Source organism: Pipistrellus kuhlii, unplaced genomic scaffold (genome assembly GCF_014108245.1).
Source record: "Pipistrellus kuhlii isolate mPipKuh1 unplaced genomic scaffold, mPipKuh1.p scaffold_m20_p_13, whole genome shotgun sequence".
Taxonomy (NCBI): Eukaryota; Metazoa; Chordata; class Mammalia; order Chiroptera; family Vespertilionidae; genus Pipistrellus; species Pipistrellus kuhlii.
In genome coordinates this window covers 1,513,428-1,534,235 of record NW_023425438.1, presented here as the reverse complement: position 1 = coordinate 1,534,235, position 20,808 = coordinate 1,513,428, and the positions used below count along the sequence as shown (strand labels likewise).

At 52.5% G+C, this 20,808-nt stretch overlaps 1 protein-coding gene and 1 long non-coding RNA gene across 4 annotated transcripts in view; both read left to right on the top strand.

Annotated features, from left to right (window-relative positions):
* NBAS (NBAS subunit of NRZ tethering complex) overlaps positions 1-17,192 on the top strand; it is a 160,195-nt gene extending 143,003 nt beyond the window's left edge. For all 3 annotated transcript variants that reach the window (XM_045580476.1, XM_036434642.2, XM_045580477.1), the window contains exons 48-53: positions 1,749-1,944; positions 7,912-8,051; positions 9,402-9,546; positions 13,088-13,216; positions 16,655-17,009; positions 17,078-17,192. In XM_045580476.1, the coding sequence (XP_045436432.1) occupies positions 1,749-1,944; positions 7,912-8,051; positions 9,402-9,546; positions 13,088-13,216; positions 16,655-16,930 (886 nt within the window). In that variant the 3' untranslated portion in view covers positions 16,931-17,009; positions 17,078-17,192. The remainder of the gene's footprint in view (positions 1-1,748; positions 1,945-7,911; positions 8,052-9,401; positions 9,547-13,087; positions 13,217-16,654; positions 17,010-17,077) is intronic.
* LOC123652200 lies at positions 13,226-16,646 on the top strand. Its single transcript, XR_006741369.1, has 3 exons — positions 13,226-14,116; positions 14,622-14,625; positions 14,818-16,646. It is a non-coding gene; the product is annotated as an uncharacterized LOC123652200 (long non-coding RNA).
* Positions 17,193-20,808: the final 3,616 nt, after the last annotated feature.

Here is a 20,808-nt window from a genome sequence, read left to right as displayed (position 1 = left end):
CACTTGACCTTGCACAGCTTTTCCGGACTGCTGCTTGTCAGCCCTTGGGTGGTCAGGAACCTGCAGCGGTGGCTGATGCAGGCCTGTCACTCTCATGAGACAGTTATTTGCTTTCTGCGTGTTCACTGGGTGCTGTGCTCTGGGAAGGCACGAGGACTGACTGTGGGTAGGAACTAATCTCCCACCCCAGGAGCTCGGAGCTCAGATCTCAGAACTGGGAGCCTTGCAGGGTGGCCAGCCTGCCCCGGCCCTGCCCATGCTGCTGTAGCCGGGGGAGAGCTGTGCAGAAAGGGAGGCGCGGGGAGCAGTTTACGCTACTGGGGAGTCAGACAGAGCGCCCCAGGGTGTCCTCAGGCCTGGTCTAGGGAATAGAGCACATGTGTCAAACACAAGGCCCGCGGGCCAAATCCGTCCCACCAGGCCTTGCAATGTGGCCCGCACCGCGCTGTCATCACTGCACTCCGCTGCGTTTCCATCACAATGACAGTTTATGACTGTTCAGTAAACCATTCGGCCCGCGATTTAGGCTGGATTTTAGTTTTGGCTCCTTCTCTGATTGAGTTCGACACCCCTAGAATAGAGTGTCAGAGGAGGAGGGGTGAAGGCCCTCTAGGCTGAGGCAGGTGCGGCCGCTGCGGATTGAGCAGAGCACAGCAGGGAGATGCCGCCTGCGTGGGAAGCACTGACACCTCCCAGAGGAGGCGCCTGCCTTCCACATGCCTGTCAGCCAGGGTGACTGGCAGCTCCCCAGGTGGGCAGCCACTCTCAGGCCTGCCTCCCTGGCCTGGCCTCCTCCATGAAAGGGGATGAAAGGGACCTTCCAGGCTCTGCGCTAAGCCCCTCCCGCTGGGCTTCCCAGGCTGGCCCTCCGGGGACGTCACAGGAGATCAGAGGGCCGTGTGTTTCTTAGTGAGCTTCCAGCCGATACACACAGGAATCCACCGTGGGTCGTGCATACGGACTAGCTTTTAAGCTTGGGTTCCAAAGAGGAAGACATTAGGGACTGGATATAGAGAGCAAGGTCTTACTTTTTAATTCAATTACAAAGGCTTTTTCACAAAAAAGCTTCAGAGATTTTTTTTTTTTTGCTTAAAAAAGAGAGATGAAGAAAGACAAAGTCCTAACTTTTAACCCTCAGCACAGTGGGGGCAGGAAAAGGGATACCTGTAATACTTCCAATGATAAATTTTTAAAAAAGAAAAAACTTTGTAACTGTCAGGTTATGTGGATTTAGCTAAATTTATCATGGTGATCATTTTGCAATATATACAAATATCAAATCATTATGTTAAACTAATACAACATTACATGTCAGCTATGTATTAGTAAAAGTGGGGAAAATAAAATAAAATGAAACATGTCATATTGGCTTTGCATAGTTATTGCCAATAGTAATAGCTTATATAAAATTCCTGGAGTGATTGATGCCTGACACTGTGATTATCGTTCATTGAAATAAACATACTACTTACTAAACTTTGCATAAGAAACAGACTAGCTAAGGACATTAATTAACGGTTATTTTAATCAGCTTTAGGTAACGCAATTTAATGATACTGTTTTAAAATCGTATTTATTTGCACGGTTTTTAGGTAGCTAATGTGGTTTGCTGTAAGCCATTGAAACCTACCCTTTTGCTCTCAAGAAACAGTCACCCAAGAAAGCAGTGTTTAGGTCCGTCACCACGTTTGGTCACTGGAGGGGGGAGGACCGGGCGTGCCTGTCTGACCCCTGACCGTGCCCCGCAGGCAGGAGCTGGTGTCCCCCGAGGACCTGCTGGAGTGGCTGCGGCCTTTCTGTGCCGACGACTCGCGGCCGGTGCGGCCCCGCGTGCACGCGCTGCAGGTGCTGGGACAGTCCTTCGACCTGAGCGAGGAGGACGGCCGGCTGCTGGTGCTCTTCCGGACGGAGGCCATCCTCAGGGCCGCGTGGCCCCGGCGGCAGGTGAGCAGCGGGCCTGCTGGGGAGGTGTTCCTGGTTGTTTGGTGCTCACTGACACTGCCTCCGGGGAGGCAGCCAGCCTGACGCCGTCTCCTCCGCCTGGCTGCGGGGGGGACATTGTGTGGAGTCCTTGCCTTTTCCCAGGCGGCTGCTGCCCGTGCAGAGCAGCGGGCTTCGCTCTCACACTGAGGACCGTGTTTCTCTGCCTGAGACACAGCCAGGCCCCCAGTGCTGGGGACTGTGGTGGCTCCCCTGCCCGGGGCGGGGCGGGGGGGCATGCAGGGCTGCACGGAAGCGCAGTGGCAGCTGAGCCGGTTCACTTCTCCCTGCTCCGCCCGGGACTCTGCCCTCTCCTGTCCCCGGACAGAAGCAGCGTAGCGACCACATGAGATGTTAGTGTCCCACACCATCCTTCCTCCACTGCCTCGCTCATCTTCCCTCTGGAGCCGTCCTGACCTTTCCAGGCACTGGGGGAGCTGGGGAGGCGTGGCTCCTCTGTCTGTCACTGCTCCCCACACGCTCAGTGTCCTCATCTTTGCATTCCAGACCCCCGAGACCCCAGAGTAGGCCTCCCGGGTGCTCAGTCTCACGTCTGCCTGTCCCCTCTGCATGCCCAGCGGGAACGTGAGGAGGGCGATGGGTTCTTGGAGTGAAAATAAGGATAGATGATGATCTATATACATGTTCGGGGACCAGAAAGTGAGGCGCTGCTGCCTTTGCTGAGGTCAGGGATCATCCCGCCAGTGCTGCAGCCGTCTAAGAGGGATTTAATTTTAATTGTCCCCGAGGTGCCTGGAGTAGTGGCCCCACAATTCCGTGGGCTGCTGCGGACCGGGCCAGCTCCTGCAGAATTAACAGTCTGTGCGGCCTGCTGCCACGGTCTCAGAGAGAAGGCATTTCTGGTTTTCTAATGATGAGCTAACAGAATCAAAAATTCACAGGCCCTCATTTTCAACAGCTTGAGAGGCCTCCATCTCTGTTCCGGAAACGTGCCCCAGCCCGGGGTGTGGGGGCACTGGCAGAGGAGGGGCGGGGTGCACTTAATATGTTAATCCCCTGGGTGCAATTTATCTGAGTTTTTCAGGTTTTGTAATTTTCTAGTTAACTGGTGCATGAAAAATGTGGGCCAAAATGCTGACGTTTCCTTAAAAAACTTCTATACCCCGTCAGCTCTGTGTATTTGCCTGTGTTTTTACGTAAAAAGGAACCTGTGGGTTAGGGTTTTCCTGCCCAGGTTGGAGCATGCGCAGGAGGCAGCCACTCGATGTTTCTCTCTCCCATCAATGTTTCTCTCTCTGTCTCTCTCTTCCTCCCTCTCCCTCTTCCCTTTCCTGCCCCCCTTTCACGCTCTCTCCAAAAAAAGAAAGCACTGGGAAAAATATCCTCCCGTGAGGATTTAAAAAAGAAAAGGAGATGGATGTCCAGGAAGGAAAAGTTCCTCCCTCAGCCTTTAGCTTGCATGTCACCAGTTCTAAAACTACTACGCCCTGAATTAGTGACCCAGTCACAGTCTGCTCTATGACCATTTTAACTCTCTTCTAATCATGCTCTGCTAGGTTCTTCCTGCCTACCCTTGTGTCCCTCTCTGTTCATTATATGGTGTCTGTCTGCTTCCAGTAGAAAATAAATTCCCTGAGAACAGGGATCGTAAAGACACTCATTAAACATGTGTTGACTGAGTGAATAGTAAACATTAGAAACGTGTGCAGATCACCCTTAAAGTGGCAGCGTGAGGGCGGCTGGTGTTCAGGGGGCATTCAGCGGGAACGATGCTGGTTAGACCGCGCTGCCTCCCCACACACCAGTGGGGTGATGCCTCGGTAAGGGAGGGACTTCGCATCCAGTGGCCGGGGGCTTGCAGACTGACTGTTCTGTGTCAGTTCGCCATAGATTTATCGATAGATTTCAGGACAGTTCCTTGCTTTTCGTGTGGAAGCAACATTGCTGGTTATGCTATGAAAACATATTGGGCCAAAACCATCTTCTAGAAAGAAAGTAGATAACATCATTATTTTTATTATAAGTATTTATGCAGGAAATCTATATTGATCATTTGCTATGCTGTGTGTTCTCTGCTGACCAGTAGGACTTAATTATAGCTGACTTTTTCAAAACTGAAAATTTGGAGGCACTTTCATTAAAATTTCCAACATTACTATTTGTTTAGCATTGTTCCGGAGGCCCTAGTCTATGTAAGACAGGAAACAGAAAGAGGAGCTATGATATTTTAAAAATCTTTATTATTATTACTTGTAGACAATAAGTTCTAATTTTTGAAAACCCAAGAAAAATATCGAAAATGACTATTTAATACAATTTATTATAAGTGCTAAAATAAGTTATAAGTGAATGTGTAATATATGTGAAAATAACTCATAGGTCACTGCTATACAGTTGTAGTAAATGTGGTTGTGTAAGTTACTATAATTGTGACATCTGTATTTTGAAAATGGGCATCAGTAGTGACCTAGTAATTGAAATAATTAGTGAACGTCCAGAAGAAAATGTTCCCTCACAAAGACACTCTTAAAAAGTCCGTGTACCCAGGGAGTACTATGCAGCTGTAAAGAAGAAGGATCTCTTACCCTTTGAGACAGCACGGAAGGACCTGGAGGGCATGGTGCTAAGCGAAATAAGCCAGTCAGAGAAAGACAAGTATCACATGATCTCACTCATTTGTGGATTCTAATGAATAGAATAAAATGATGAATAAAATAGATCCTGAGAGTGAGCAGTCTCAGAAGGAAGATGAGGGTAGAAGGCGGGGAAGGGGGAGATTAACAAAAGAACTTACATGCATACATATATGCATAACTCATGGACACAGACAGTAGTGTGGTGAGGGCCTGGGAAGAGGATGGAAGTGGGGAGAGGGGTCAATGGGAAAAGAAGGGGGACTTACGTAATATTGTCAATAATAGAGATACATTAAAAGAACAATTTGAAAAAGTCTGTGTATACAAAGGAATTTATTACCTAATATTTTTTAAAGTGAAAACTGTTATTTGCACACTAATATGAAAACAAAGATATGAAGGTTTAATTTATAGTTTCTTTTCTCTTTCCTTTCTTTATGACAGTGAATGTACTTAGAATTTACAGGCTGCTATGCTTTCTGAAAAGAAAGAAATCTGAATGATATTGAAAACATGAATCACTTTTTCCTACTCTCTTCCTCTTCATGGTCTGTAACAACCCGCTATACTCTGTGTCACTCAATCATCCTGCAGCTCGTTGTAGGAACTAGAGTATGGACTCTGCTAGGAATATCACAGACACAGCCTTCAGTCGTTTTAAAGCATTTTCTACGCACAGCACGTTTTCTACAAGTAAACTCTGTGAAAACTTAGATTATCACTCAGAAAGCAAAGCGCAGCCATTCCCAGCCCTTCTTCCAGCCTCAGACCTGTGGGCGCTTCACACCTGAGCCTTCAGGGGTTTGGGGGCTCACTTTTCAGACATGGGAAGTGAGACTCAACGAGAGGGGCGTTGCTGAAGTCACAGGGCTCAGCGAGGCACCCATGGTCGAGACAGGCAAGGAGCATGCCACCTCTGGGTCATTCAGTGGTTCCTCGTTGGTGGCATCTCCTTTTTAAATCTTATGTCCATCTTTAACAATAATAATAATAATAATAATAATAATAATAATAAAAAAACAGCCAAAACTTATGGCAACTCTATGAATATTTAATATTCCATGCTAAAACATTGTATAAATGATGATTTCTATTCATTCATTTGTATACCCATTCATTAGTTCATTCATTCAGTAAGACTTGCTGTCTGTCAAGCATTAGTTTAAGAAGTGGAGATAAACTAGGGAATAAGTAAAAGCCTCTGTTTTGAAGGAGCTTCCCTTCTAATGAAGAAGAAAGGGAGTAAGCAAATATCTAACGTGTCTCGTACTTTTAAATGCTAAGAAGGAAATGAAGCAGGTGAGGGAGAGAGAAAGGGGGGGATGCGCTTTAGGGGGGCAGTTATGCAGTGATAAGGTGATGCTGGAGAAATCTGAAGGAAGTGAGGGGTAAGCCTTGTAGCTCACAGCTGTCTAGAGACAGAATGTGGGGGCAGAGGAAGCAGAGCGGAGCCCCAGAGGCAGAAGTGTGTGTGTGATGAGTGCAGAGCACCTGAGGGGGCCGAGGCTGGGCACCAGTGAAGGTGCCGAGGTCTGGTAACAGCAGATGGATGGCTTGAGTTTGAGATAAACACGCACATTTCTTTGTGAGCAGGTAACAGACAGTTGCAAAACTCGCAGTTAGACCACTAATTTGAATAATTTAAAGTTTTCCCTGGCCTGAGCAGTGGTTAGAGTATCTGCCTGCACACCAAAGGGTTACAGGATCGATCCCCAGCCCTGATCAGGCCTTGGGTGAGAGGCAACCAATTGATGTGTCTCTCTCACATCAAGGTTTCTCTCTCCCTCTCTCTCTTCCCCTACCCCTCTCTCACCCTTCCACTCCCTTTAAAAAAAAATCAATGGAAAAATATCCTCTGGGTGAGGATTAACAACAACAAACATTCGAAGCGTGTTTAGCTTACTGAGATCTCTTGATTCAGAACATCCTGACCTGCTCAGAATTATAGTTTGGCCCTGCCTCCTGCTAGCCACGTGCTGGGACAGACAAGCCTGTTTTCTCGTCCGTAAAGTGAGGCGAATAGTGCTGTGCTGTTCTCCACACAGAACTCCTGTGAGGGTCCGCTGCCTTACCGGGCTATAAAGTTAGTTCGAGAGCAGTCAGATGCTCCGAGGGACTATTCCATGGGAGGCGGCGTGGGGCTGTGGGCAGGCTCTGAGGGACCCGGCTGGCCGCGAGAGCAGCACCTCCCATAGCATCACCAGTGACTTCATGGCACTCACTGACTTCCCTGAGAGCACAGAGCCCATGCTACAGCCCCTTCCGATGGCTTCTTGGGGGTCAGAACCGGTGAAGCATCTTGTATGAAAACAGCTGTTTGAAATTTTAACCCTGCTATTTGGCTTCTGTAAATTTAATTATCAGTGCTGGCGCCAGGCCAGGCCTCTGGTTGAGGTCTCAGGGCCCCAGTACATACGGGCTCTTTAAGAACTTGCAAGAGGAGGCCGAAAACACTCCATATTTGGGAGACAAAGAAGGTAAAATCGTATAAATAGGGGGAATTCCTGCATGTTGGGGCCCAGAATTTGAGATGCATTTTCCTCTGGACCCGCACGCGTAATAAATGTAACTCCATCTCTCTGAGTATTGCTTTGTTCTTCCTCGGTTTTCTGTAATGCCAGAACCATCGTTGATCTGAATCGTTAGGCAATGGTTCGTTCTCCTCTTTCAAGGTATCATGTGCGTCCTCGTCACCCAGCCCCAGACACCCTATGTCAGAGAGCCTAGGGAACGGGAGAACCAGCTTTCGGGCCTCTTTTATGTTGACAGCGGCCTGCTGGCTGGGCCTGGCAAGCACTCTCGCCCGTGGAGCTGTGGGGGCTGCCTCCGTGGGAGAGACATGTCCCCAGCTCTTCAGTGAGAGGAGCCACTCGCATTCCTTTTACAGCTGAGCCTTCTTGTACGTTAGAAATGGAGATGGGAGTAAGTTTTACTTTATTCTGGTTTGTCACAAAAACATATGACAGATGCACTTTAGTAAAGTCTTTAGTTTCAAATTAGGGACATTTTGGGGACCACATGAGCTCTTAGCAGTAATAGTGCTGAAATGCAGAGTAGGAATGCATGAAGGATAATTTACAGTAAAAACAACAGGCTGATTCTGAGTAAACTCGTAAAACAGTTCAGTATTTTAACATAACATAACATAACATAACATAACATAACATAACATAAGATGAGCTGCCTTAAGCCAGTCCCGTGGAAATCTTCTTGTTTGAATTGATTTTGATAAAATTTTGGTAAAAATTGAGTCAAAATCACCAGCTTTGGATCCTCCTAGAAACCCATTCCTCAGCCTGGGCCACCAGTCCGAAGCCTGTGTTTCGCCCTCCAGGTGGCCGTGGCCGACGTGGACAGCGAGGAGAGCCGCAGCGCCCTGTTTGCGGAGCTGCTGGAGGCCAGCCACAGCGAGGCCGAGTTCCAGCACCTGGCGCTGCTCCTGCAGGCCTGGCCGCCCGGGAGCCCCGAGAGCGTGTAAGTGGCGCTCCTCTGTTCCTTCCGTCTTACAGACCCAGTGTCTTCAGAGGAGCCTGTGAGAGACAGATAAGATCCATCTGGCCCCTAAACTAAGGTGACCAGACGTCCCGCTTTTGGCGGGACAGTCCCGATTTTTAACAATTTGTCCTGTGTCCCGGTCTGGGCTTGCTGAGTCCAGGTCTCTGCTGGGGCCGGGCGTCCGTTTCTGGCCAAGTCCCGGGTGGTGAGGAAGGGGAGTAGACTGCCAGCCAGCGTCTCTGTTTTAGAAATCGGTGTTGAGTGTAGATTGCTGCAGCCCTTCAGGGGGCTCTCCCAGTCAGTCTTCTGAGCTCAGAGTGACACCTCTGGTGGGTTACTGACCCGTGCGTGTCCGGTCCCTCTCGCTTTACAACAGGACCATTTCCGGTCCCTCGCTCACCCACAGACACAAAGCAGCTCCACTTAAAACATTTATTGCGTGTAAGACACCTAATGTATTTGTAGACAAAAATACCTTCATGTTTAAAGGTGTGTTTTTTGTAGTCTCACATGGAAGGAAATGAGGACATTGCTGACCTGTGTTCTGCATCCTCCATGTGCGACACATGGAGTCAGAACCCATTGTCCATCCGCCCACCCTCTGCCCAGCCATTGTCCTGTACAGACAGGCTCTCAGAGCCTTTCTCCCAGGCCATCCGAGTGTGACCTCATCACTCCCACCGGAACCGGAACAAAGAGGGGGGAGAGGGGAAGCGGGGAGGGAGGGTGTGACAGTGATGGATATTGCCAGTCACCTCAATCAAATTAAAAACTCAGGAGAGTGCGCAATCCGATCCATGTGGCTGCTAATTCAGTGGCTCCACCTGCACATGGGCAGTGCGGGTCCCACAGGAGGCTGCATGGAAGCCTGGAGATTTGTATTTGGGGAAATTCAGTGTCTCAGAGCTGCACGCTGGTGGAAGAGCATCTTGGCCATCGTTGTCAGGAAGCCGCGTTGCCCTGCGGGGCATGTCCTTCTGCAGCGGGCATCCTGGGGGGCAAACCTAGGGCCCTGTCCAGACTCTGAGAGGAAGGAGGGCTGGTCCGTGCGTGTAGGGAGACTCCCATCAGCCACACGCTCTGGGCCTTGTGTGAGCTTTGACGTGAGCAGTGCTCCCTGAGACACAGAGCTGAGTTTGAGATGAGACAGAGGCTGCTCATGTGTGTCTCCTTGTCCTTGCACTTGAGGTTTTTCTCAGGGGCAAGGAGTAAAATGCGGTCAAGGAGAGGGCCCCCTTTAGGTGCTCCGTGTCTAGAATCCAGAGCTGTGCTGACGAGACCACAGTTGTCCAGCCGAGTCATTTCCAGGGCCTGTCTTTCCGCCCTCAGAGCCAGTGTCGCGGACAACCCTTGGGTGCGGCTGGCGGCGGCGATGCTGAGCCGGTGCACGTCGGAGAACAGCCGGGCCCGGGGCGAGGAGGTTCTGAAGATGTGCCGCTCCCTGTACAGCACCCGGCAGATGCTCCCCACCCAGGCGAGTGGCCCTCCCGGGCACCCTCCTCTCCTCCCCATCTGCTGTGGGCCGTGGCCGCCGCTGCTCGGGAGGGACAGGGGCTCAGGGGCCCCGTGAGTAGCAGTCGCATGAGGACACGCAGTGCCGAAAGGACGCTGGTGGGCCTTCCTCCCTGATCGGGCTCCGGCGCTGCCTCCTCTCACAGTCCCAGGGCAGAGCCCGCTTCCGGTCCCTCTGGGCCCGTGTGTCTCACTCACATGTAGGTTCCAAGGCGTCATGGCAGCTCACGTGGTGCCGTGTCCGGAGCAGTCCTCCGGAGGGGAGGGGCAGGTCACCCCGCTCTGATTTTTCCGTATTTTTCACAGCGTTGTGAGAGATTGCAAACCTTCATGTTTGTTCTCTGTAAACATGCTAGAACACCCAGCCACCTCCATCTGACCTTGGTTCTCCATTTTACCCCGTGCTATGGCTGTCCCAGAGGGTTTTGTGTCATATGTAGACGTATGTGTATCTGAACTTTCTAAAATAAGCACATATTAATTACAGCTCCCACAGCAGATCCGACCTTGGCACTGTGGAGACTGAGCAGGCTGCATGTGTGCAGTAGCATCTGGACAGTGGCACCAAATTGATTAATTGGTTTTTGAGTTGCTACCACATAGGAGATAAACTTGAAAATAAAATTGTAAATAGAGTTGTCTGAATCTTCATTGTAATCACTCAAGGAAAAGATTCTCATTCTGAATGCACATTTAATGAATTGTTTACCGATTGAGGGACTGGCTAAGTGTTTTTTGATTGGATTTTAAAATATTTACTCAAAGAAGTCTGTCAACCACCAGAATGACAGAATTCTCCTGTGAAATATTTAAAGCACCAACACCACCTCCCTTTGCTCCCGTGGTGTGATGGGTGGTGTCGGCACTTGCTTACCTGTGACCGGCCCTGCCATAGTGAGCACACAGAGGTGGGACCACGGCTGTGTCACCCGTGGCAGGAGACCCCACACGGCCCAGAGTGGGGTCTTCACACAGTTTATTACCCGCCCTCCAGCCCCGGGCAGGTCCGGTATAAATATTAGGTCTAGTAATAATTAATGTCGTTTTCTAATACTTTTTTAAATCGAATTTATTTAAACAATACAACAAAATTTAATCAACAATATAGTTGCTGTTGTTTTCTACTACTTGTGCCCAACACTCAGGAAGCATTTTAATCCCTCTGTTGTAAAATTCTTGTGATTTTGATGCAAAAAATTTGGTCAATGCATTTTTGAGGCATTCTTCATTATTAAATTTTTTTCCAAGAAGAAAGTTTTGCAAAGAACGAAACAAATGGTAATCGGAAGGGGCAATACCAGGAGAATATGCAGGTTGAGGGAGAACTTCCCATTCCAACTGGCGCAGTTTTTCAGCAGTGATTCTTGCAGTATGCGGTCGTGCGTTATCGTGAAGAATTACGCCCTTCCGATTAATCAGCGCGGGTTCTTTTTCTCTTAAAGCTTGGGCTAACCTTTCCAATTGGGCACTATACACTGCACTTGTAATGGTTTGGTTAGATGGTAAAAGTTCATAATGAAGAATTCCTTTAAAATTCCACCAAACACACAACATCACTTTTTTCGCATGCAAGTCAGGTTTTGGCGTGGGCTGCGGAGCCTCATTTTTGTCCAACCATTGAGGCCGCCTTTTCAAATTAACATACGGTACCCATTCTTCATCTCCGGTAACAATTTGCTCTAAAAACGGCAAATGGTTTTGACGAGAGAGGAGCGAACTGCAAATTGTGACTCTTTGATTACGGTTGTTGTCGGTCAACTCACGAGGAACCCATTTTCCAAACTTTTGGACTTTGCCAAGTTCACGCAATTGATTGGAAATTGTTTTCTGTGAACAATTTAAAGTTGTTGCAAGCTCTTGTTGGGTAATTTGAGGATTTTGCACCAAAAGAGCTTGAAGAGCTGCTTGATCAAAATTGGACACATGGCCTCGACCACTCTTGTCATCTAATGAAAAATTTCCCTCGCGAAATTTCTCAAACCAACGCTGGCATTTTCTGGCGCTAACTGCATCTTGACCAAGAACACTACAGATGTTTTTTGCAGCCTCACTTGCTTTTCTTCCTAATTGGAACTCGTAAAGCATGCAGTGCCGAATATGCTCTTCATCCGCCATCTTCTTAGCCCTAGTTTTGCAACAAAAACCAAACCAAACACAAACTTTTTCAAGCAAAACTTGTTAATTGCACTTCACACGTTCTGTAGATACCCCGTGTTTGAAGGTTATGTCAATACAAGTCAACGCCAAGCAAGATTTTAAATGAATGTTTAAAAACGACATTAATTATTACTAGACCCGATAACACGGGCTCACCTTTGCCGTAACATGAGCTGAGGTCAGGCGTGGCTGGATCAGGGCCAGAGGCCTGCTGGGTCAGTCAGGGCTGCGGGTTCGAGGTCAGGGAAACTTTGTTTGGGGCCCTGTTTCTCTGTGAGGAGGGAGCAGAGACTGCTGTCCACTGCCTCCCCCAGAGCACTGACTCCCCGCCTCCCCCGAATCCACAGTCTCCCGGGGGAAGGAGAAAGGCACTGGATGGAGCCCCTTTTGTAAGTAGGTCATTACCACTTCTCTCCTCCAGTTTGATGAGATGGAAAGTAATTATTATCCTAGGAGTTCTGTTGCCACTGTGACTTGCCATCATTTTCCCATGCTGCCTCAGTTTCCATCTTACAATGGGGCACAGTTATGGGTTTTTTCAGGATGTCGAGGTTAAAGGAACTGTGCAAATGCTATGTGCTATTTTCATTGATCACTAAATGTGCTCCGATGTGAATTACAGTTGTTACAAAGGAAGGAGCATTGTTAGGGCAAATGGAAATGTCTCAGGAGCTTGACCACGTGCAGCTGAAATCATGGCATGGCACCCTCACGCCGAGGGGCGGGCTGGCTGAGTCCTCTCTCTCGTTCTGTGGAGAGCGGGTGCACACGCTGCCTTCTCTGAAAGCCTCTCCGAGGCAGGCCGGCCGGCGGGAGAAGAGCTGAGCGTGCTCCAGGTCCCTCGGCGGAGTCCCAAATGCCTTCCGAGTTTTCATGAAGATGAAACATCTTAAGTATCAGGTTTCCAGTTCATCTTGACATTAGGGTTTAAACAGGTGATTAAACATTTAAATTGCTTATTTCCTTTGTTGCAGTGGATGGTACTAGATATTTGATAGTATTAACAATGGACGATACTTTTTATTGCTCGGTAAGCATCTACTATATGCTGAGCATTTTATGTTGTTATTAATACACACACACGCACACGCACACACACGCACACACACACACTGCAAAGTAGACACATTACCCCCATTGTCCTTATGAGGAAGCGAGGGCTCTGAGAATTCAGGTAAGTAAGTGACAGCCCCGTGCCCACCGGTGGGACACGGTGCAGCCACTGAGAGCGATGCCGCAGAGGGAGGTCTGGGGCCCAGACGGGTGGACGGTGTCCTGTGCGGTGTCCTGTGCGCTGGGGGGCCGGTCCCGGCACGGAGTCAGCGTGTCACACCCTGTGCTTACAGTGCGTGGAGGAGCTGAGCGCGCTGCTGCGGAGCCGGGCACTGCTGCTGCCGGCCCTCAAGCTGCTCCTGGATTGCCCGGACGCCCGCCTCCACGCCGTGGCCCTGGAGCACGTGGCCGCCGTGACCCAGGTATACGCTCGCCCGCTCAGCATCACTCTGCTTCCAGGACGTGAGTCCGTGCGGCCAAACTGACCGGGATTAGCCACAATCGCTCTATCCATGGCATTCCCTGACCACAGCCGCTCTTTCTGTCTGTCTAGGAAGCAGGTGCTCGTCTGTTTTACAAACGTGTGCCTAACGCCTCCGGTTTACAAACCAGCCTCTGTGCTCAGGCGCGGAGACTGTCAATCCAAATAGCGGAGCTGTTTCTCTTAAGAAGCCGGGTGTCGGCCCTTCAGGACATGTCCTGGGCTCGGGAAGCTCAGGCTGGAAGTGCCTGGCCGTGGGTCGGCTTTCTGTCTGGGTGTGTGTGCCTCCTAATTAAGGTGGGAGAGCGGCCACGGTCATGTTCACTGCACCGTCTGACCCCGCCCTCTGTCCGCCGGCAGCCTGGCCATCAGGGCGGAGGGACGGTGGACCGCACCAGGCCTGCGCCCTCTCCCTGGAGGCTGCTGTCTTGTGATTAAGGAAGAAGCTTTCACCTCCCTTTTTAAACTTTATGCTTTAGAACTAGGCAGCTCAGGGCTGCGTTTTAACGAATTCACGTTGTGTGACTCCTGCTGAAACCCCTCTGCAGGAAGGTCATTCCTGCAGGTGAAGTGATCGTTGCAAGTATTGTGTGTGGCCATGTGTTCTGTGTCGGGGTGAGTGAGTGTTATGTGTGATTGCATGCTTTTTCTAACAGAAGTGTCAGAGGGTAGAGAGGGGAGGAGAAGCCTGGAGCTGGGGTGCACAGCCAGGCCCCCAAACCGTGGGTGAGTCAGTGGGTGAGAGGTGAGTGAGGGCAGAGGCCCAGGACACATGTGCATGACTGTAGGCCTCTCACACTGTCTGTTCAGGCCGCCCTGTTTATAAACAGCAGAGGACACGGTGCAGCCTAGAGACACAGAAATGAGGTGCGTGAGGCTCTGCCCGCGTCATGGGCTGCACTGCTTACAGCAAACTTTTTTTTAAATAAGTAGAAACTACACTCTACAATAATGATGAAAAGTATAGCATAAGACTGTGATTTCCAACCTTTTCCATCTCCTGGCACATAGAAACTAATTACTAACGTTCGGCAGCGCACAGGTTGGAAAAAGTCTTGTATTATTGTTATCGAGAATTGCCTGCTGTGCGTCAGTGTGCCGGCATTCAGGTGCGCAGCCTGGACGGTGCTCAGGAGCGAGGAATGGGGGGGTGTTTGTAAAGGTGAAAGGCAATGCCATTCCTGGGTGTGTGTGTGTGGAGGGGGGGCCTCAGGGGAGGATTGACATGGGGCCTCAGGGGAGTAGGCCAAGTAGGACGGTGGCTGGACAAAGTGTGGGGCTGGCCAACTCAGGCCCAGAAGGGAAGATCTGGTTACAGTCTGACTCCCCCGTGGCTGGGCCGTGAGGCAGGTGATTTGTCGCAGTGTGGGTTTCAGAGGAGGATACTCGTAAACCCCGTGCCAGGAGTGGGACCCACTGTCATTCCAATAAATAGAAATTACAAAAAAACTGTCCACAGGCATTTCCTCATTCCAGCCATATACTTACGTTGCCCTTCCGTTTTTCTGCCTTTATTGTTGCTATACTTAATAACTTTATTAGTGATAGTAAATGTAATAAGACAGATATCCTTCCCTAAACAGGGAAATAAGTTTAAATAATCTTCTTTGAAGTCATTGAAATGAGGTCCTGCATACGTGATGCTACTGGAAATTGAGCTCACCTCGTTACTGTAATTACTCTTAGCTTCTTACGGATCCGTAAAATCAAAGACTTTAATTCAGAGAAGGTTCATTACCTATTATTGAAACAGGAATTAAGCAGATACCGTTTTAATGGCGTGGAAGACAGTAGTACTTTGTGCTTTAATAGACTTTTCCCTCAAGATCTGCAGAGTTTTCATTTATTCTCAAAAATGAATCACGACACACACGAACCATCACCGATGGAGACAGGTGGCAAGCGTTTTGTTCACTTTGATATCAGCCCCTTCCTTTTCTCGAAAAGGCTGGATTGTTGGTTGGTTTGACTGCGTTAACTTGAGCCATTAATTGAGCTTGACCTCTATAAGCATTGGGCTGGGCACTTGGAAAGCACAGGTGACCTCAGCCCCACAGGCGGTCTGTATTTCAGACGTGGAAACTGGAGCCCAGAGTGGTTGTCCGGAGCAAGGCCTCACAGCAGCAGCAAAGCAACCAGGACTGGAAACGGTTTCTAACCCGAAAGCCTGTCTTCTTTTCACAAGACCACATGCCTCTCACTCTAATTCAGTTATTTGCTCAGTGGCGCGCACTGCTGCTGAGACAGAGGACGATAGGATACCACTCAGCCTGGCCCGGAGGCAGACAGGTTTCCAGAACAGACACAAAGAGGCAGTTAGTTGGTGCCCTGGAGGACGAGGAAGGCGGGAGCAGCTTGGCCAGGTATTTAGAGGAAATGCCACCGCGAAGGGTCCCTGGAGCTGACATTTGCGCTGGGTATTAAGGGGTCACCAGGTGGCTTAGAGGAAGGTGGGCAGTGGCTTGCTCTCAGAACCTCTTTGTTCTCATTCTCACGTGCAGTAGGCACTGCTGACCTCTGCGTCTCGGGAGCTGCTCCTCCTCGTCCCAGAGCAAGCAGGACGGCCACACTGTGTGCAGGACGGTCCGGCAGCTCTACCGCCACCTCAGTGGCTTTGAAAGGCCACGTTGTGTCCGAGGCTCCTATAGCCAGAGTCCCTGAAAGTGCACAGTGGCATTCAGAGAGCCTGCCGTGGCTCTGCTACAGCATGACAATGAGAGGGAGTTGAGCTTCAATATGCATTAGTACTGACTGGTCTCCTTGCAATAATACAACAGCAATAGGGAATAGAAAGGTGTGAGCCGAGTGTCAAAGCCATGGGAAACCATTCCTAGACTGAGAGATAGGGACAGGGGGCCGTACAGGGAAGCCACAGCTAAAAGCCCTAGAACACTTTGGGAAGGTAAGTTCCATGCTGAGCTTTCTAGCACCGATGTGAGAGCAAGTTTGAAACGCCTCCCGACATCGCCCCGTTGATGTCCTGGGGTCCAGGGTGTACTTTCCCAGTGGAGGAGAAGGTTTCTTCTGGAAAGAATTCCCTTGTGGGTCTGTTCTGGGGAGTCGTAGGGGTTAAAGAGCGTGGACAGGGGAAGCGCCTCATGGAACCCGGCCGTGGGGCTGCGGGACACCGGCCGGGAGTCAGGGCGACCTCCGCTCCCGGGCTCAGTGACCCCCTGCGCTGAGCGGAATCCTCACCCTCCATGACACTGGCAGTGACAGGAGAGGCTCATGCCCTCCACGTGCCCCGGGGAGCAGGACTGTTCCCCGGGGGGAGGGCTCTGAGGACTAACGCCAGAGGGCGGACAGGCCTAGCGCCGAGGCGGGGCTCCGGGGAGGGTGAGCCACACCACCTCACGTCCTGCCTGTCTTCTTCCTTCAGGTGAACGACTCCAACTGTGACCAGGAACTTCTCTCCCTGCTGCTGGATGCCAAGCTGCTGGTGCCCTGCCTCCCCACTCCCTTCTACCCGCGCCTCATCCAGCACCTGCTGGCCAGCCCTCTGCCGGGGCGCTGGGACGCCGAGGGGCTGGCCAGGGACCTGCGGGAGGCCGGCCACGAGGCCGAGGCGGGGTCGCTCCTGCTGGCCGCCAGGGGCACACACCGGGCCCTGAGGACTTTCAGCACAGCCCTGAGCGCCAGCCGCCACTGGGTGTGACGGGCCCAGGCCAGGCACAATCAGTCTCCGGTGTCCCCTCCCTGCGGACCGGGCACCCAGAGCCTAGTGCTGGCCCGGATGGATGGATGGATGGATGGATGGGTGGATGGGTGGATGGATGAATGGATGGTGGATGACTGGATGGATGGCAGCACCTGTCCCTGCTGGTCGTTCTCGGTGGTCACACAAGTGGGAAATAAAGACCCATGCTGAGCAGCCTGCCAATAAAATACAATAAAGTCTGTACTTCCTTGTTGACCCAGAGAGACTAGGCCTACTCCTGCTGTTGGAACTACCTTTCTGAACGCAATTCAGGTGAAGCCTCCATGCCTGGGCAGGTGGCATGAGAAGGGAGGGAGGGAGGCGGAGAGGGGGGTGGGGGAGCAGGGGCTGGGACGCAGGCAGGGGGCCTGATGCAGGCCTCGGCGTAGGGAGGCGACTCCGGGCCCCGTGCCCACCTCTCTGGACCTTCCTCTGTCCCGTCTACGAGGGCCATGCTCGCTCTCCCGGGGTTGCCACGGACGAGGGGGGCGTGCAGAGGCTCTGTCAGGTCCATAGCAGGCCCCCCGCCCCGCTGGAGTGACGGGCTGTGAGCTGTGGTTTTCAGGCCTCAGCTGGGTGGCCAATGCCAGCGCCGAGGGCCGCCCACTCGGCAGCACGAGGAGGCTGACAAGCCCGCACGTGTGTACCAGCTCGGCTGCCAGCGGGCGGGCTCACAGCCACGTGCACACTCACCACGGGCAGGAGAGGCACGTGGGGGCCACCAGTGACGCGTGGCGGTCACAGCCAGGGTGAGGACAGCAGACACTGAGGGGTGTCTGTCTCAGAGCACTAGTTAAGTATACAATTTTACCTGTATGTTCCCAAAAATTCTAGTTTAGCACTTCTTAGTTGTGATTCAGGAATATGTAGTTTAACAACTCAACCAGGTGATTCTCATCATGAGAGAAGTCTGGGAAACACTGCCTTAGAGCACATGTGTCAAACACAAGGCCCGCGGGCCAAATCCGTCCCGCCAGGCCTTGCAATGTGGCCCGCACCGCGCTGTCATCACTGCACTCTGCTGCGTTTCCATCACAATGACAGTTTATGACTGTTCAGTAAACCATTCGGCCCGCGATTTAGGCTGGATTTTAGATTTTGGCCCCTTCTCTGATTGAGTTTGACACCCCTACCTTAGAGGAACAGCAGGTGGGAGAGAAGGAAGTTGCAGGGACACAGCCAGCGGGCCGCGGGGGTCCAGTGCGACAGGCAGCCTGGCTCAGAGCCTCACTGCCGGCCCATGCAGCTCCGCAGGTCCCTCTGGAGAAACGGGGAGGAATTCCTGGAGGGCATCCGGAGACCCTGCAGTGTCTCCCCTCCCGCCCGTCCCCCACGAACAGTGGCTTCATGGCAAAAGGGGGCAGCTCAGACTGCGGGCTCATCCCTGTGCCGGCCTTCACAGCGGCGGGCGCTGTCCTCCGTGCTCACGGGTCTCACGCTGACCTGGCCCAGCTCCCCCCGCCCTGCAGCGGACCAGCCACCTTCGGCGGGGCTCCCCGAACCTGGCTCCCCCGAAGGCGCTGGGTGCTCGGCCACCAGGAACGTTCCCTGCAGACTGTTCCTGTTGGGGTGCAGCCTGGCTCCCTAACACGAAGCCGTGTCAAGGACTTGGGTCGGGTTCACATCCCCATTGGAAGGCCCGGGAGCAGTGGCTAACAATCCGGGCCACGTGTGCAATCACCCAGGAATTTGTCATACCTGAAGCCACGTCCCCTCCCCAGCTCTGGCCAATGGAGTCAGGCTCTCGGGCGGCGGGGCCCTCACAGCCAGCCAGCGTTGGGGGGGACCGGATTGATGTCACTGGCTCATCACTCACCGGCCATGTGTCCACTTCCCTTTCCTTCAGAAGCAGACAAGGCGAGTGGAGGGATCTCCACCTGGCCCCTCCCATTCCAGCCCCATTCTGGGCAGGTCCAGGGCAGTGGTCGGCAAACTCATCAGTCCACAGAGCCAAATATCAACAGGACAACGACTGCCATTTCTTTGGAGAGCCACATTTTTTAAACTTAAACTTCTAACGCCACGTCTTCAACGTAGACTCGCCCAGGCCGTGGTGTTTTGTGGAAGAGCCACACTCAAGGGGCCAAAGAGCCTCATATGGCTCCGAGCCGCAGTTTACCGACCGCTGGTCTAGGGAGAGTCATGCACGCCCATGCGGGCTCTCTCCCGGGCCCAGGGAGGGGGCGCAGGGGCCGCTGTGGAAGGCAGGAGCGATCAAAAGAGAAACGAAAGGCCTGTGGCTTGTTGAACTTCAGCTAAACGTAGAGCTCGAGTGAAGGTGGCTGCAGGCCTGACGGCGCCAGCCCTGCGGGATGCTCCCTCCCCGCCTCGCCTGGGAACCTGGTCTTAGCTTTTTGGAAAGAAACCCCCACTCGCTGACGTTTCGGGGCGTGTTCTGGAGCTAGGCTGCCCTGCTCTGTGGGAAGAGGCTGCGTTTCTCTCCGGCCAGCTCCGAGCCCAGCAGCTGGACACTCCCTGTCCCTTCCTGACAGTGACAAACGCATCCACGGAAGATGGCTCATCAAATGGGAAACCAGGAGCACAGGCCGCTGCTGGATGCGCAGGGCACAACAGGAAGAACGGAGGGCTCCTGATTGAGGGTCCGGGCAGCTTCCCACCGCCCCAGGAGCCCGGGTATGGGCCTGGGACTAACATCGCAGACTTGCGTGCTGTGGAGCCTGCTCCCAGCTGTGAGCCTGCGGTGACCTGCATCAGGATCCCACTAGTAAAATGAAAGCAGCTTGGACATCCATGCTGGTGTGGCACTCCTGGGGGCTGAATGAGAAGCAGATTCAGAGACCAATGTCCTCAAAGTGTTAGAGTGTGGGATCTCTTAGCCATGGGACGTGGGATCCAGGTGGCCCTGGTGGGTCCCACAGGGGGTCCGCTGGTGTGTAACCAGCCAGGAAGGCAGGCTGGAATCCTCACCCTGCCCTCGGTTACCCTCGTGGAGCTATTGGAATTGTTGACTGGATCAGAGACACGGTTCAGAGGAAGCCCTGGACTGGATTAGGGATCTGGGCCTGAGAGCCGGTCTGGGCCCGGCAGTTGATGACTCTGGGCAACTGCACTTTCTCAGCTTTCTCTGCGCATGTTTCCTGCACACCCTCCACGGTGAGGCGCAGGTTCGGGGCGGGGTATATGGTGGGGGAGTATATGGTGGGGGGGTCTTGGGGACGGGAGGGCGTGGCGGGGTGCGGGCCCTGGCTGGAGGAAACGGGGAAGCGGTGGAGAAGGCAGAGCACTGGAGGGAGCACTAGGGCACTGGACCAGCTACACAGGCGGGGTCGGGGTGTGGCCTCTCCGGTCCTCAGGCGACTCCCCAGCCTCCCTCTGGTGCTCTGGCGAGCACTTAGGTTGTCAGGACTCCCCGGTGCCCCTGAGCTGGGCAGCGCTGCAGGGAGGCCAGCTCTGTGACTAACAGAACAGGAGAGGAGTGGGGGGCTGGGCCTGACAGCAGCCCCAATTTAGATTTCCTTTAGATAGTGACAGGGAGCAGGAATCTGAGAGCCCAGGGTCGGGGGGAGCTCCCAAGTTCCATGTCTGCACCCAGTGCAGCGGGAGGAGCAGACTGGCCCCAGCCCCAGCTCCACCGCTCGCTCACAGGAGCCTCGGTGCCTGCTGCTGGCGCTAGGCTGCCTCGCCTGCCCTGCGACCTCTCTCACATTGAGACCCGCTGAAAGGGGGAGAAAACAGCCCCAGCCCGTGGCCTGGTGCTTCCTTTCCGGAGCACCTGCAGGAGTTGCCATGGCAACGGGATGCAGCCTTTGCCTCTGTGCCCCAGGCTTATCAGCTCCTCACTGTCAGTTAATCACGTGCTGGGGGCCCAGGGGCCG